Raw genomic sequence first — 17,887 nt, 5'->3', positions numbered from 1 at the left:
AATATAGGTTTTTGCCACTTTTTGCCACTTTGCTTGGCAAAAACCTGTTTTTGCCAGGACGGTTTTTACCGGTATTTACCATGGTTTTTTCCACCTGCGGCAAAATCTTGCCAACCCTGATGCTTATTGAAAATAGTGATACTTACTTTTATCATTATAGCTTGTTTTGCAAATGATTCAAAATTCTGCACTTCTTAATTGTTAGAAATAAACATACAAACAAAAAAGCTTGGAGCTATTAATAAAGTCAAGAACTAAAAAGAATAATTTAAAATTTGGCATTTCTTAAATATTAGAAATAAGCTAAAATAAACTTTCAAAACTTGAAAGTACTTGACTTAGAAAGTTAGAGTTTCTAAGTCAAGAATTACTGCTATTTCGTCAAGCTAAAAACTTTTATTCATTTGAAAAAGCATATTAAGCAAAACTTAATTAAAAACAAAATTACATGTTCAGTAGTCGGGGTCACGGTACCGAAGCATACGATAGCAAGTGACTAATTTTGCGCATTTTTCATTGCCCAGTCGCTTTTCTGAGTTTAGTATGGATGAGTCCAAAATTCTAGAAGATTCTGTCAATGGAAGCCTGTCATTGAGGATAATGATAACAAAAGGTTATTGCAATGTTGCAAGGAAATTCTAAAAGGATATCCCAGGCTTTTTCATGTCTCATTTCTGTGTAAAATATTGAAAACAAAAATGATAAGAAAAGTTTATTTTATGAGGCTTTCTTTTTATGTGTACATGTGTTTCTCAAAGCAAGATTTTATGAATGAAAGGAATCAATCTTGACATTCTTCAGTAATGTAATATGCCAAACAAAGTGATGCTTGGAAATGTTGAAAATTTTGTTTAGTATCCTAATATTTTACTTCAAATAGTATGTTATGATATAAACATGTTGAGAATATGCAAGAATCTGTTCTTAAATATCTTTTAACAACTTTTTTTCTAATTTTATTGCCCAAAAATGTATTCATTTTAAATTATAAGCAGTTAAACTCAAATAAAAATACAGTTTTACCAAAACTACGGTTTTTGACATTTTCGACAGAGGGTTTTTTGACATGACGGTAAAAACCATGGTAATAACCGGTAAAAACCGTCATGTGTCAAAAACTTGCCAACCCTGCCTTTATAGTGATTGGTACATTTATTTTAATTTTGGAAATAAGAAAATAGCATTATTTAAAATGAATTATAATAACAAAAATGTATTAAATTTTCAAATAAAAATAAATATTTTCTTTTCACTGAAAATATTGCTTGAAAAAAAAAATTTCTCCTAAAAATATATATATTTTTTAACCATTAACTAGTTCTGACTTAAAAAAATTTGCAATTGAAATTCAAATCTCATAAATTTAAGAATTTAATAGCATTCGATTTAATGATGCCATAGTCAGTGTTTTCACAACAGCGCGAAAACGCGAGAATCTCATATATTTTTTCTTTTCTCGCAATAAAAATTTATTAAAGCGAGAAGTTTGCACACTCTATTAATCAATTTCAAAATACACAAATTTTGGAAAAAATTTTGTCTTTTGCCATTTTGAATAAAATCCGTTGCACTTTTCTTCCTTGATCTTTCATTATTTTGAACATCGGTCCTTGTTATCTAGCTTCCCTATTTACTAGTATAGTTCAGAGCCGGTGCGAACAGCAGAACACCACTCACCCGAAACCCTTTCTCAGCAACCACGTGTTCACCGTAGGTAAGGTTTCTTCATGTAAGACGTTTACATTTTTTGTGCATGAATGTAAGATGGACAAATACCTTGTTAAGGCAACATCTACTACAAATAAAAATGAAACAAATGTCGGTAGAAACGGTCAAAACAAAACAAATACGGATATTTTCAGCAAAATAAATATTATAGCTGATGAAAAAGTTGATATAGAACATTTTCCATATGATGATGCAGCAAAAATATTCTATTAGAAGATGTTAAAAATTTATTATAATTAAAGAAATAATTTTTTTCCAAGTCTATTCGTGTTTTTTTAATTTTTAGAAATCTCACTTAACTTTTTTTAAATCTCACCCTGTTTTTGAGAAAGGGTGAGAAATTCTCTCCCATTTTTTTTTCTGTAATGAAAACACTGATAGTATATCATAACTACGTTAAGAGCAGAACAAAAAGTTTTAGGATTGATCTTACTATGTTGCTCAAAAGAGATCTTGAGAACAATATTTTTATCCAAACCCTCTGAATCAACAAGTTTCTTTAGTTCCTCTTCGTTTAAATCCTTTTCGTCAGAAAAATCTTTAATGGCTCTTTCTTTAATCATAGAGTCCAACAAAAGTATTGGCTTGCACATAATACTTATTTTATCACCCATCTGCAAAATAAACATAATTTATAATAAAATTTCAGAAATTTTTGTCTGTAGCTTATGATTCATAGAAGAAAAAAAATAAAAATATATTCTCAAGAAATTAGAAAACAAAAAGAATGATTTTGTCTGCAATGATATATCATATACAGGGATGGCATTTAACCAACACCTCCTAGAAAGAACAGGCCTCAGCACGGGTTACCATAAATATCCCTTAGTAGTCCAAACGTAATGACATATTTTGTATTTTCAACCACTGCACAGCTTAGTACCACTAACATTATGACATCTTGCTTATTTTTCGTCTACTGCGCAGTTAACTTCGTCACATCGGACTACTAAATTGATATGTGCTGAGGCCTTTCTACTTCTAGGAGGTGTTGATTTAACTCCCTTTTTGCTAAACAGTGCTTGTTGTTTATTCCATTTTAGGTCAAGCATATAAATTTTATAAAAAGTGATATTATTTTCAATGAAATATGTCTACATTACATTCATTAAGATAAAAAAAAATTTTGCATATAAAAAATAGTATTTTATTTCAGAAATAAAATGATGTGTATGGTCACCAAATTAAAAAATAAACCATTTAGTATAATGCATGTTTCTTTTAATGATTTTTTTTTTATTTTTTATTTTTTTATTTACTGACTTGCAACTTTAATCCATCATAAAAACATGATGATAAATCCTAAAAGAAGTAATTATGCATTTTCAAAAAATTTCCTTTGTCAATAACCGTTTTAAGTTAAATAACATTAATAGTTGAAAAATTACTCAAAGTGTTTACTCCAATTGAATTACTATAAATTTTTGGGTGTTTTTAGAACTCTTGACAATAGCAGAAAAATAAAATTAGTGAAAAATATACATCACGGTACGGTGTTAATAAAAAATATTTATTGAAATGGCCAAAATGGGCCAAAAATGGGTTAATGTGATCAGATTGGTTGCTGAAGGTTTTTAACGGGTATATATTCAATAAACAGCTGAGCTTACAGAATAGCTACTTTGAATGGGAAATTTTTCCCCAGTTTTGCACAGCCCTAGAGCATAAATGTACAACATAAAATTTAATTTTTAATCAGAAATTCTTAAGGTGCCAGAGAAACTATTTAAATTGAAATTCATAATTATGAGAATAAATTACACAAATTGGAGTTGACTCTATTGAATCCTTGCTAATACTAATAAGCATGAAAGGAAATCTCTGTTCAGTTTAGATAGAGAATTAAACACTTCATTTCAAAGGAAATTCCCCTCTTACTTGACCTTTCTGTTTTCTAACAAATCCTAAACCTCCTCTTTGCAAAGTGATAAAACATAATTATAGTGATTGTGAAAAAGAACCTGATATTTTTTTAAGATCTGAGAGCACACAATTTCTTAGAATATAAATGTAAAACATTGCTGCAGGACACTGTTAGCCGATCAATTTAATGGCTGTAACTCAATGAGTGACTTTGCTTAAAAACATCAGGTAAACTCAGAACTACAGACAGACAAGCCCCTTTACATGCTTCTCTTTAATTTATTCCAAGATAAAAACTGTTGCGTAATTTCATCCACTACCTTGGAATTTATAGTTGGCTTAACCTACTGGGTGTATAGCGAATTGGTAAAATTGAGAGATGTTTCTCCAAAACATTATTTTCTTATTTTATGAAAAAATATTGGTTTTATTACGTCAAGAAGACTGCAGGTTAAAATAAGACTTTTTACATGCAGAACTGTTATTTGGAGAAAAAGCTGCCAATACAGGGTTCCCACTCTTTAAACAAAGCAAAAATTAAGGACTTTTTTTTAAAAAAAAATTTATTAAAGACCTTAAAAATAGTATAATTGTTTATCATTGAATATACCACCAGTGACATTTCCAATTATTTACCTTTCTTGAAATAAAACTAATAAATAATAATAATAATTTTTTTTTATTATAATGTAACTAATGATATAATTGTATTAATTAACAGGGTTCGCCAAAGGTTGGTACAAAGTAGGATCAGGCAATTTTTGCTCAACCAGGTTGTGTTTTTTTTAAAACTATTTTCAGATTGTTAAATGTTAACATCTATAAACTAATCCATATTCCATATTCAATTATTTCATTGAAATTCAATAGTAAAATTAAGTGCAGAAATTAAGATTTGAAAATTTTTTTCATACATTAAAAAAAAAGAGTATTAAATAAAGAAATTTGAGAAAATCATAAAAAAATTATTAAAACAAGCTTTTATATTTCCCAGCTAGGCATGCATCACATATTCAGTTGTGGGCCAATTATGCTAAATATTCAGTTATTATGCGAAAAAGAAAAAGCCAAAAATTTTGTCTCTCTAAAGTGCTGTACCCTCAATGTATGGTCCATTCTAGGTGATTAAAGAATGACTATTGTAAAAAATATTTTTGTAAGACTGAAAAAATTGTTCCTATCAAGTATAGCGACACTGAAAAATTAAAGACTTTAAAAATCCTTGTACCAAAATTAAGTACTTTTAAGGGCTCTTATTTTCCAAAATAAAAATTAAACAGTTTTTAAGGACTTTTAAGGACCGCGGGAACCCTGCAATATAACATTTATGCAAAAATATACAGAATAAAGTGGTAGCTTAAAATCTTTCTCTTAAAATTTTTTTCTTCGAATTAGCTAAGTACACTTTATGGTCAGTTACAAACACTTCTAATTATGAATAAAGAAGTTCTTGTTAGTATGCTAAAAAAATTGCGGTAATTAAAAAGAGTTGCAACTTTAAATCCATTTGATTTTATGCACAAAACAGTTATTTCTTCAAAAATGGGTAAATTTTATTTAAGAAAATAAAACATGTCAGAAGTGAAATAAACAATATTTAGCAAATAAATATAAGGCTTTACAACCTACAACCATAGAATGGCTAATGTGCTTGGGTACTATCTTCAAACGAAAGTAATATAAAAGATTACATTACTTGCATAAATTATAATTATTTATTGAAAAATATTTTGCACAAAAAATAGTTTAAAATTGCTCTTCAAATTTAATAAATAAAAAAATTATGAAAATAAATTTCAAAATGCAGTGACAACTGATGTGTCAAAAGATATTAATCTTTCTTATTTCAGGAATTTTTGTACTTGAATTATAAAACTGATTTTTGCAATTGGAATAAATAAAAAGAAAATAAAAAACATAATGGCTTATCGTAATGGTGATAGCTGTGAATTTTATTGTTCTAGTTTAACCCATACTGCAAAGTGCCCGATTGTAAACAAAATTTGGTAATTAATTCAGTACAAATAAGGAAACCTTTTCTAGTTTTAAGATTCATTCCTAAATTCAGGTTGCAAATTATTTATCAACTGTGAAAAATAATACAATTAACGATAATAGTTTATTATCTGGTCCCATCTAAGATTTGAAACCCGAAGGTGAAGTTATTGAAAGCAAAGAACACCATGGTAAAGAGAAATGGGATTTCAGCAAAACAGAACAAAAATTATTGCAAGCAAAGGGAACCCCGATTTTACACCTTAATTCAATTTTATTCCTTTGAAAAAAGTTCAAACAAGTTTTATAATTACATTTTTCAAAGATATTCATTATGTGTAAAGAAGACGATTTCTGCATTTTTATACTTAAAATTATTATACATAGGTAATTTTATTAATGATTATATAAATTTTGTACTTGTCTCAGAATTTTTAAAGCAAATATGTTATTTCGTTTCAAAATAAGGAATAATTGAGTCATTGTCAACACCCAATGCAAGTAAGAATAAAAGAAATTTTATGCTGCAAAAAAGAGAAACAACACAAGTGCAATTTTTTTCCCCAGCTACAATGAACATTTTGTTTTCAATGATTGATTCTAAACTTTTGCATCTGTTAGACAATACGTGACAGTTGAGTTTAGTAAGGTTTGAAGTTTACTTACAGTTTTGATGCAATACGAGACTTAAAATTTCTAATTACTACCATAAATTTAGCTTATTTGTTAGCGTGACAAAGTACAGATACATGAATGACCTATTTGTAAAGGTCACAAGGGAAAACTAAAATTCGGAAACATTTTTACAAAAGTTCGTATTTCTATAATTTTGCTTACATTTTTCGATTCCTAATTTTGTTCCTTTTGACCACTTTAAATTTTGCTTAGCAGCCGCATTTTTCAAAAGAATGCCATTCTCTCTGCGTCACATTCATATGCACGCGTATGGAATGGATTAGAAAATGCACGCGAGCACACGTGTAGGATGCGTCTGCATCGCAAGCCCCAACCACATCAACGGATTTGAAAAATGTTTGCTTTCGTTATACTGGGAATATCTTTCAGGGCCATTTACTCAGCATTCGAAAAACTCCCATGCACCAATTCGAAGATGGGATTTTTTGCGCATACAGTGTAAATGACCCCTTAAACTTCGGAACGAAGGGTGTTGTTGTTATAGATGTAATTTATTTACGTCACACTTGAGCTGCACAATGGGCTATTGACAACGGTCTGGAAAGCATCCCTGAGGATGATCCAAAGACATGAAAATCACAATTTTGATTCTCGGCAAAGAGTATGGTAGCTCGCTTTGGGAGCCCGACAACCAGTGCGAGAAATCAAGCACTTTACAGTAGAACATTTTAACAAGGACCAATACCACCCCACCCTCCATCCCATCGCAGGCTAATTAAAGTGGTCACCCACCAGCACACTGACCTCAGGCAGTTATGCTTGTATTTGGTAATATGATGGAAATCTTGTAACGTTGGAATGGGTACCCATGGAGACATTTGAAACCTTTCTCACTTTAGGGATCATTCTAACTGTCTGCGAATTTTTCGCATGCGGAAAAATCTCGAGAGAATGAGAAATTTACTGGTAGAAAACATTTACTCGCTAAATACTCAATAATCAAAATGGACCCATGGCCTGATCTAGAAATGAGGAGGCCCCTTGATAGTTGTTTTGAACAAATTTTACCTATTGCTTAATAGTATTGTGTTTCAAACTTTTTGAAGAGGTGCTCCTCTAGGAAATGTAATCACTTGGGGGAGGCAGAAAAATAAATTAAAAACACCTATAAATTATTAAACTTTATATACATAATATAAATTCTTACTTTATATTCATTTTTATGAAGAAGAAAAATTATTTTTGGTTTATTCATTGCATATTAACTTTAAGAATTGCATACTAATTATATATAACTACAAATTCCGACATTTTCAATGTAAGGAAAATTTTATTTTATAGGTCACCTTTGCCATGAGTATCCGAATATCTTAAAGCTTCATTGTTAAAATGATTTGAAAATCGTAATGAGCTTTTTCCAATGGCGAATATTTATCATAGAATTAGGTCTATCATTATATCATAATACTAGGGAAAAAATGTAGAGAGAAAGTTAGATGGATACTTGGGATAATTGCCCTCTAAGATCTCTTTCCTGTATATCATTTCATTTTAATTTTACAAAGTCATGCCTGGAGAATATTGAATCTAAATAGAATATTCTTCCTTACCTTTAATAACTAATTTCAAATTGAAAAAAATTGTTGCCTCTGTTCTATTTTTTATAGTACAACTAAAAAGTGGGTATGACCGTCTTGTGGTTAACTCTTCAAACACACTGTATTATTCTCAGATGAATTAATGTATGAAACGAGATGTATGAAACGAATTAAATGTTTCTCAGATTTTTTTCAGTTAAATATTTTTGTCATAGTTTAGATATTCAAATTCATTGGTTTACATTAAAAAATAAAATGCATAAAAAATATAGCTCCTCTTGAATTCTTAAGCTAAAAAAAATTACGAAAAGAGTAAATGATTTTTACCGCCATACTTTAAAAATTAGTGAAAAACGTTTCATTGTAAATATCACGATCAAAAGTTATTTTTAAACAGTTTAAGGAAAAAGAAATAAAAACATTTTTTTTTAATAAAAAAACATACTTTATTAATTCATACAAATATTACTTTACATTATAGAATTCACGACAAACTAAAATAAATTAAAGAAATAATCAACTCAATAATAATTAAACTAGTCTGAAAACCACAGTTTCTCTAATGAAGTGAAAAATTAATTTAGACATAAATAAAGTGAATAAATTATAAAATTTAAACAACACAAATCATAAATACGAATAATTGATTTTGTGTTTATTATTCTCAAAGATATATAAAATTAAAATTCAAAATTATCTATAGTAAAAAAGCGCGTTAGCAATATTATTTTTGTTAAAAATTTATTTTAATTGTGTCAATTTATAATTTTATGCTTTCTAAAGACCTAATTAACTTAATTAAAAAGCAGCAACATCTGCTCTTAGTGTTCTTATTATTCACGTAACTCCAAAAATATTCCGTTATAATGAAAGCCATATATATACTTTTAATTTCAAACATAAATTTTTTTTTTGCTTCTATATATGATACAGCATCCAATTGTAACTTTAAAGAATGAGAAATTAGCAGGTACAGGTCTTTCCACAGCCAGTGTCAGAATCAGCACAAAATGTCTTACATGTGCTTAGGGAGCAGCATTGGCATGAATCTCCGCAGACGCAGACGGATTTTGTGTTGCAGCTGTTTGATCCACAACATTGACATGAATCACCACACACACAGCCAGCTTTAGTTTTGCAGGAACTTAAATTGCAGCATTGGCAGGAATCTCCACAGACGCAAGTTATTTTGGCCTTGCAGGTATTTTTCTCACAACATTGACAAGAATCTCCACAGACGCAGTCAGTTTTGGCTTTGCAGGTATTTTCACCGCAGCACTGACAGGCATCACCACACACACAGTCTGTTTTGGTTTTGCAGAAATCTGCACCACAGCATTGGCACGAATCTCCACAGACGCACTCAGATTTAGCTTTGCAGCATGTTGTTCCGCAACATTGACAAGAATCTCCGCAGACACAGGCAGTATTAGCTTTGCAGGAGCTTGTTTCACAGCATTTGCATGAATCTCCACAGGCGCAGGCGGTTTTAACTTTACAGGAGCTATTGCCACTGTATTTACAGGAATCTCCACAGGAATGGGCAGTTTTAGCTTTACAGGAGCTTTCGCCAGAGCATTGACAAGAATCTCCGCAGGCGCAGACAGTTGTGACCTTGCAGATATTTGCACCGCAGCATTTACAGGAATTTCCACAGACACAGACAGTTGTGACCTTGCAGGCATTTGCTCCGAAGCATTGACAGGAATTTTTACAGACACAGACAGTTGTGATTTTGCAGATATTTGCACCACAGCATTGGCAGGAATTTCCACAGTCGCAGACAGTTGTGACTTTGCAGGTATTTGCACTACAGCATTGACAGGAATCTCCACACACACAATCGGTTTTATCATTGCAAGTATTTGCATCACAGCATTGACATGTATCTCCACAGACGCAGGCAGTTTTGACTTTGCAGGTGTTTGCACCGCAGCATTGACAGGAATCTCCACAGACGCAGACAGTTGTGACTTTGCAGGTATTTGCACCACAGCATTGGCAGGAATTTCCACAGACGCAGGCAGTTTCGATTTTGCAGGTATTTGCACTACAGCATTGACATGTATCTCCACAGACGCAAGCAGTTTTGACTTTGCATGTATTTGCACTGCAGCATTGACATGTATCTCCACAGACGCATGCAGTTTTGACTTTGCAGGTATTTGCACTACAGCATTGACAGGAATCTCCACACACGCAGGCAGTTTCGATTTTGCAGGTATTTGCCCTACAGCATTGACATGTATCTCCACAGACGCATGCAGTTTTGACTTTGCATGCATTTGAACTGCAGCATTGACAGGAATCTCCACAGACGCAGTCGGTTTTAGCTTTACAAGTATTTGCGCTGCAGCATTGACAGGAATTTCCACAGACGCAGACAGTTGTGACTTTACAGGAATTTGCACCACAGCATTGACTGGAATTTCCACACACGCAATCCGTTTTAGCTTTGCATGCATTTGCATCGCAACATTGACAGGAATCTCCACAGACGCAGTCGGTTTTAGCTTTGCAGGTATTTGCACCACAGCATTGACAAGAATCTCCACAGACGCAGTCGGTTTTGGCTTTACAAGCATTTGCTCCACAGCATTGACAAGAATCTCCACAGACGCAGTCGATTTTAGCTTTACAAGTATTTTCACTGCAGCATTGACAGGATTTTCCACACACGCAGACAGTTGTGACTTTGCAGGCATTTGCACCACAACATTGACAGGAATCTCCACAAACGCAGTCCGTTTTAATTATGCATTTATTTGCAACACAGCATTGACAGGAATCTCCACAGACGCAGTCCGTTTTAGCTTTGCATGCATTTGCATCGCAACATTGACAGGAATCTCCACAGACGCAGTCGGGTTTAGCTTTGCATGCATTTGCATCGCAGCATTGACAGGAATCTCCACAGACGCAGTCGGTTTTAGCTTTGCAGGTATTTGCACCACAACATTGACAAGAATCTCCACAGACGCAGTCGGTTTCAGCTTTGCAGGTATTTGCACCACAACATTGACAAGAATCTCCACAGACGCAGTCGGTTTTGGCTTTACAAGCATTTGCACCACAGCATTGACAAGAATCTCCACAGACGCAGTCGGTTTTGACTTTACAAGCATTCGCACCACAGCATTGACAAGAATCTCCACAGACGCAGTCGATTTTAGCTTTACAAGTATTTTCACTGCAGCATTGACGGGATTTTCCACACACGCAGACAGTCGTGACTTTGCAGGTATTTGCACCACAGCATTGACAGGAATCTCCACAGACGCAGACGATTTTGGATTTGCAAGTGCCTGAGCCACAGCATTGAAGAGAATCTCCAGATGCGCCAACAACTTTGCAATGACACTTTTGGCCGCCTTGACAGGCATCTCCACAAGAGCAATCTTTAGAGGTTTTGCAGGATTGGTTTCCGCTGCATTTGCAATCATTTTCGCATGTGGCTTTGTTTTTACATCCTTTTTCTTCGCAGCACAAACACATCTCATCACTGTCTAGCTTAGATGCTTGGCAACATCTGCAGCAGGGACAGACATTTTCACAGGTGCAAGAGTTACCCTCGCAGCATTGTGAGGTGCAACATTTACAGTCACCACCGCAGCAGCATTCCTTTCGCTGAATTTCTTTTGTTTCCATGATAGCTTTTTGGTCTGAAACAAATACATAAAAATTAAGTTATTAAACTTCTTTTGAAAATTTTTAAGTTCATTTATAATTTACTCATTAATAGATATACTTAATTAAAGTAATAGAGATAGATAATTATTGTTCGTCGAAACGGCAAATGCATAATTTATTTATTTTTGAAGGAAGTAAAATTTTGACTTTTTGAAGTTTAAACTTCCCTAAATGTTTTCTATGGCTCATGTTAATTTTTTATTTACTTTTATAGGTATTTAATCAGAATTACGAAAATAAATGTATCTAAGACAATCTTGTATTTTTTAAAATCATAATTATGTTTTAAACAAAGAAATATCTAAATAGTGAAGAGAATCTTTATGAAGAAAATATAAACTATTTTCAAGTATTATTACAAATAAATTACATAAATAATTTAGCTAGCTTAATTATAATAACCCCAGAAATGCCTAACAATGTTTTTTATTAGTGCAATTAATTATTCATGCCCCATACTCAATGTCCAACAAAGTTTTTGCTTAAATTTAGCTATTGGCTTTTTTTTTTTTTTTTTTTTTTTTTTTTTTTTTTTTTTTTTTTTTTTTTTGCTTTTGCTATTATTAGTTTTGCAATGTATCTATGTTGAATATTTGATACAAGATTGAGAAAATTTTTTTTTATTCTTTAATTTATTTAAAATTGTAGTTTATGACTGTACTATTGGCCATCGAATTAACTAGTAACTGATGTGAAACTTAAATAATGAAATGAAAAAAATGTGGACTAAACAAAAAATAGTACATGCGTTTTCTAATAGGGAATGCAAAATAAGTAAAATATCCTAATCCAGAACCATATTATAACATAATAGTTTCTTTTTTTTCAAAAAGAAGATTATGTTGGTGACGTTAAGAAAATATAAAAGGTGATTCAAAAATATTTTTTCAACTTCGAGACCTAATATAATAAAGTAGATAAGTTTCGTTGCTTGCATATGTATCAACAAAAAGTAAATATTTTTTCTTATGATCGTTAGCTATTTGCTTATAAGTCCTCTATTGATATTTGGTCACTAACCAACTTATTTCTCTGTTGTAATTAGATTAAAACAACATAAATTGAAGAGTTGAATTCCCAATTATTTGAATAATTGAACCATCAAGTAGTTAACACGAAACACATAGGTAAGCAAGACAACTGAGTTTTCTTATTTCATTCATGCTTGCTGATTAAAATTTGGAAATTTTTTGGTAAGATAAAAGGAGTTCATAGAAAATTCTCTAAACGACACTCAAAATTTTGCTTTCGCAATGTACTTTGAGAATTGACTTTTAAGAAAACAAAATAATCGACAAAAACTAATCTTTTAAAAAATATATTTCATTAATTTATCGAACAATTAATAATACAAATTTAGAAAAACAAATACAACAATGTTCGACAAAATGCTGCATTAATTTATTGAGCAAATTAATTTTAAATTTGGATTGAATCCTATTTTATTGAAAAATGTTATTAATTTACTTTATTACTTCTTTAACTAAGTATTCTAAGGCTCAAAGACATATCTGAATTTCCGTTTGATTCGTAAAATAGTGTTAAAAACAAATGAATCCTTTCCAAGACTTTCTTTAAAAAATATATATCACTAATTTATCAAACAATTTATAATATTAATTCAGAAAAACAAACAAATAGTATCTTCAATGAAAATACTGCATTAATTTATTGAACAAATTAGTATTAAATTATGATAAAATACTATTTTATTATAAAATGTTATTATTAATTTGTTATAATAATTTTTTTACTAAATATTTTTAGGCTTAAAGATACATTCGAATATCCCTTTGATTTGAATAATAGTGATATAAACAAATGAATAATTAATCCTTTTAAAGACTTTTCTTTTAAAAAATATATTTCATTAATTTATCAAACAATTTATAATCAAAATTAAGAAAAAGCTGAAATTTCGTATATTTGAAATAATAGCACGAAAAAAACTAATAAAACTTTTAAAATTATATTGAATTGATTTATTGTACAGCTCAATTTTAAATCTTGATTCATTTTAATTTTATTTTAAAATAGCATAATTATATATTTCCCTCAAGCCTAATAATGTTTCTCATTCTTGCAGATATGAGAAATTTTGTCTAAATAAAATAACAGAGCTAAAATAAACAAATAGTATTTTCAAAGAAATGTTGTATTAATTTATTGAGCAAATTATTATTCGCACTATTGTTTAAAAATTTCATTAAATTCCATTATATATTAAAATGTTATTTTTAATTTACTTCGTTAATTGAAGCTTTTATTTTAATTAAGTGTTCTTAAGCTCAAAGAAACATCCGAATTTTCATCTGATTTGAATAATAGCGCTAAAAACAAATGAATAATTAAAGAGCTTCAAAGATTATGATTCAATAATTTATTTAACAATTTAATTTAAGTATTGTTATATAACTTTAATTCCCTTATTCTCCACGGGTTCTAAAAAACGCAAAATTTTAAACGTCAGTTTTAATATAAAATAAGGGTAAAAAATTATTAATTCTACACAATACTCAAACAATTTGATTATTAGGACTTTAATAAGATAATATCGCAAAACAAGTAAATTGCGTTAATCAATTAATGAAAGCCATCATAGATTTTAAGCGTATTTGTTTTACACAGAAACACTGAGATAAGAAGTTGAACACTCTAGGAATTGTATATCAAAATCGAATCTGACATTGAATATTTATCTACATTTGACATTCAGACTTATCGCTTCTGATTACAGAAAAATCACAGAGCATGTATACAATCAAAAACTGATAAAACTCATGAAACTGACTTCTCAATAGTTTAAGATATCAGGAAGATAATACGTAATCAACGCTGCTCCCCTACGATTCCGCTAACATAATGTCTACACACAGAAAATGAGTTTTCTTTTTTTTATCTAAAAGTTGAAAGCCATTCACGAAAATAATTATAATAAATAATTGAAATTTTATAATGGAAATAATGAAAATTTTATACAAATTTGTTTATATTCTATAAAATATAATTTGAATTCCAAACTGAAAATTTTTCATTTAGGAAAAAATGTGAAATTACTTTAATTGCAAAAGATATATTTGAAAAATAGGCAATAGTAATCAAATAATATGTCACTATTAACCAAAACATGCAATGGCTGGCCAAACATGGATCTTAAAAACAATAGTTTGAACTTTCATGAATATTTTAAAATTTATAACCAAACAAATGCAAAACAAAATCATATCTTTGATGGAACAAAACTGATTGAAACAAAACTCACGTATTTATTTTAATCACATTAATAAAAAATCAGCGATTCCAGCACAGATTAATAAATAATGCTTTCAAACTTTGTGCGACTAGCTTCATTCAATAATTTATTGTTATTGTAAAATATGAAACAATCAAATAAATAAGGTTTATGCAGAATGTTAAATGTTTTTTTCGATTTTTTAAGTATTTTTATTTTCGGAAGTTTGGTGGATAAAAAAAATAATAAGTAAATAAGAATTAAAAAAAAACAACAACATTAAATATCATTACTAAATGTGGTAACTTGTTTAATGTGATTGCATTTCGAAATATTTGCCTCGTAATTAACACTCCATATTGATTTAGATACAAAAAGTTAATTACAAAATTAAATAAAAATATGAACAGTTTTTATTAACAGTACATAATTAGTTTTTCTTTTTAATCTTTCAAACATTGAAATTAGTACTAAGATTCTGGGTAATTATAAAAAAATAGTTGAAATAATTTATTCATTTAAAAATCAATGTAAAATTTACAAACTAATAATTAAAAAAAAAAAAAAAAAAATTGAAAAAATGTGGAGCATGATGATAAATGATAAAATTTAGAGTAATATCACTTGTTGAAAAATAGTCATTTTTTTTGCTTTCTCAAAATGGTAATTTACACCGTTTCGAATTCAATTTGTTTAACTGTGTCGAAATCATTTGTTATTTGGTTAAATAAATTTAAAAGATTTATTATTAATCTTTCTGAAAACAATTCGTTTATTGCATCTGGCAAGCAAGCAGCAGATAACTAAGTAGTTTTTTTAATACACTTTTTAATCATCAGTAGGTTTTTATAACACTTTTTAATCATAAGTATGTTTTTAATACACTTTCTAATAAATTTAAATAGAATATGGGAAAAAATGAATCCCTAACAGTATTAGGTATTAATGTTTTTTTTTATTGAGCTATTTGCGAAAAGATTTATTTACATTTTATGTTTACTTTCAAACTATTTACATTTTATTACGTTATTTTTACTATTTACATTAGATTATCGCAGATATTGAAACTAAAAGCAAATATTAAACAAAAAATAATTAGTTTCTGCAGAATGTATACTCAATGTCCAACAAAGNTGATGACATCAACTGCGCCAAAATAGAAAGAATATTTATTTAAACATAAAAAAAACATTACTCAAATTATAATTTCTCTAAGGAGCTTGGCAGATCTTTAAATATGTATAACACATATTTAATATTCAGCTGGTAATAAAATGGAACTTAATGCTTGAAGTTTTCAGATTTGTTGAATTTGTCATCCTATTCTCATTTTTAAAATTCGCAATATTTCACAGAAATGTGAATAATTTATTGTCAGTACTATGATTTGTTCCTTAAGAATTCAACAGATGGCGCTTTATGTACTTGCATTAAAACTTTTCTAAGAGTATGGAATTAAAAGCAATTTCCAGTAATCAGGAAAAAAATTAAAAATTACTTTGCTTTAAAGGATATGAGTGTTTTAAGAAATTTATTCTTATTTTAGTAAAATAATTATTTTATTCAAATTTTAAATAGCTGAAAGCAAAACATTTGAACAATACTTTATAGAATTTTTATCTAAATATTTTAAGAATATAAAATTTAGCCGGTGAGAATAAATTTGTAGAAATCCTGAAAAAAAATATATATTAACGGAGGAGACGATATTTTTAAAAGATTTTTTTGCCTGATTCTTATTAAAAAATTAATTAGATATTGGACAAAGAGTTTAAAAAAAAAAATTAAAGTTGAATTTTTGTTTGATTTGCATGATTTAATAATTTAAAAAAAAAAAAATCTGATTAGCTTTGGGTTGTACAAAGTTCAAGTAAGACATGCATATTTGAATCATTTTTACACTAGATACAAGGCAATATCAATCAAAGTACACAAATGTATTTTTTTCATAAAGCAAATAAATAAAAAATAAGCAAATAACTCAAAAATAAATAAATAAAAAAAAAGTTTCATAAGATGCTTAATTCGTGGTGATTTAATGATGAAAAAACAGAGAAATAATGTATATATTTTTTCTCATCTATTTAAAAAATTTTTTTAAAATTTTTATACAATAAAACAGTTTTAAAAGTAGAAAATTCTTCGAAATTTAGATTATTTTACAATTCCTATGTAGCGATTAAATGTTTAAACCTCATTGCGCTGTTTTAAACTTTACGAACGGTACAATTAAGAAAAATGTACTTGATTCGCTTTTAAACTACTATACAAGACATATTTTCCATCTTAGAGCATAATAATTCTTAAAACAAAATTTTTTTACTGAATAATTTTGAAATTTCTTTTTTTTTAAATTTATACTCAATAAAACAGTTATAAAAATAAATTTAAAATGTTTTTTTTTTTTAGTATTTAAAATGTTTTTTAAATAAAGAAACGATTTTTTTTTAAACGACATATATTAACAAACTATTTTAAAATGAAATAGAGGAAAAACTTACCAAATAAGGAGGATTATTTCAGTAGACTAAATCACCCAAAGGCTTCTAAAATTGCTTCAAACAAAAACAGATTATCAAATCTAATTAACTGCCTATGCTCCACCCCCTTTCTTTTATAGTACTCTAAAAAGAGCTGCGTTCACAAGGTGGGGTAATGAGTGCAACATTGCACACGATTACTGAGAGTGCCGTGTGGAAATTTTGAGCACGAATTGCTTTTTCACCAATAGGATCGTGTTTGCACATGTTACTTTTCGATTAATTAACCAATAGGAAGAAATGCCTAATCATGAGACATAAACAATTGTTGTGTGGAAATGTGATGACGCAAGATTAGACTGGAAATATCTAGAGGCGTCATGAGTTAACTTTGGCGGAACGCCAATTGCGTCATTTCGTTACGTTTCTTTTCCTTTTTTTTCTTTTGTAATAATAATGAAAGGGCTTATTTTTTTTTTTTTTAATCTTTTAAGTTTAATAATAAGCACATGGAGGATTAAAATAAATTCTTTAGTTTTGGATATGAAAACAAATACATTATTTTCAAGATAAAACTGAACAACGTGTGCAGACACAGAAGTTTCTTTAAAATAGGAAACACTATTTGCATTTGAAATAATAAATAAATTTCTAAATCATTAATT

General features: G+C 29.2%; 2 protein-coding genes across 4 annotated transcripts in view; both read right to left on the bottom strand.

Moving 5' to 3' along the window:
* The window catches only part of LOC107449563 (dynein regulatory complex subunit 3), a 32,827-nt gene extending 26,281 nt beyond the window's left edge, over nucleotides 1-6,546 (bottom strand). For 2 of the 3 annotated variants that reach the window (XM_071183075.1, XM_016065119.3), the window contains exons 1-2: nucleotides 6,253-6,423; nucleotides 2,162-2,342 (exon numbers count right to left, since the gene is read on the bottom strand). In XM_071183075.1, the coding sequence (XP_071039176.1) occupies nucleotides 2,162-2,342 (181 nt within the window). In that variant the 5' untranslated portion in view covers nucleotides 6,253-6,423. Of the gene's footprint in view, nucleotides 1-2,161; nucleotides 2,343-6,252 lie in introns of all 3 variants that reach the window. The other variant, XM_043044748.2, reaches the window with a different exon arrangement.
* Nucleotides 6,547-8,241: 1,695 nt separating this feature from the next.
* LOC107449560 (multiple epidermal growth factor-like domains protein 6) lies at nucleotides 8,242-17,584 on the bottom strand. The gene is made up of 2 exons (XM_043044746.2): nucleotides 17,244-17,584; nucleotides 8,242-11,482 (listed from the first exon to the last, which is right to left on the bottom strand). The coding sequence occupies exon 2, from the start codon at nucleotides 11,466-11,468 to the stop codon at nucleotides 8,784-8,786; it is 2,685 nt and encodes an 894-aa protein (XP_042900680.1). The 5' UTR covers nucleotides 11,469-11,482; nucleotides 17,244-17,584; the 3' UTR covers nucleotides 8,242-8,783.
* Nucleotides 17,585-17,887: the final 303 nt, after the last annotated feature.

The sequence above is a fragment of the Parasteatoda tepidariorum genome, chromosome 7, assembly GCF_043381705.1.
Source record: "Parasteatoda tepidariorum isolate YZ-2023 chromosome 7, CAS_Ptep_4.0, whole genome shotgun sequence".
Classification (NCBI taxonomy): Eukaryota; Metazoa; Arthropoda; class Arachnida; order Araneae; family Theridiidae; genus Parasteatoda; species Parasteatoda tepidariorum.
The sequence above is the reverse complement of the archived record's forward strand: the minus strand, read 5'-3'. Positions and strand labels throughout refer to the sequence as shown.

Excerpts from the sequence above, each read along its gene's own strand:
- LOC107449560 (XM_043044746.2), bottom strand. The coding sequence starts at position 11,468 with ATGGAAACAAAAGAAATTCAGCGAAAGGAATGCTGCTGCGGTGGTGAC.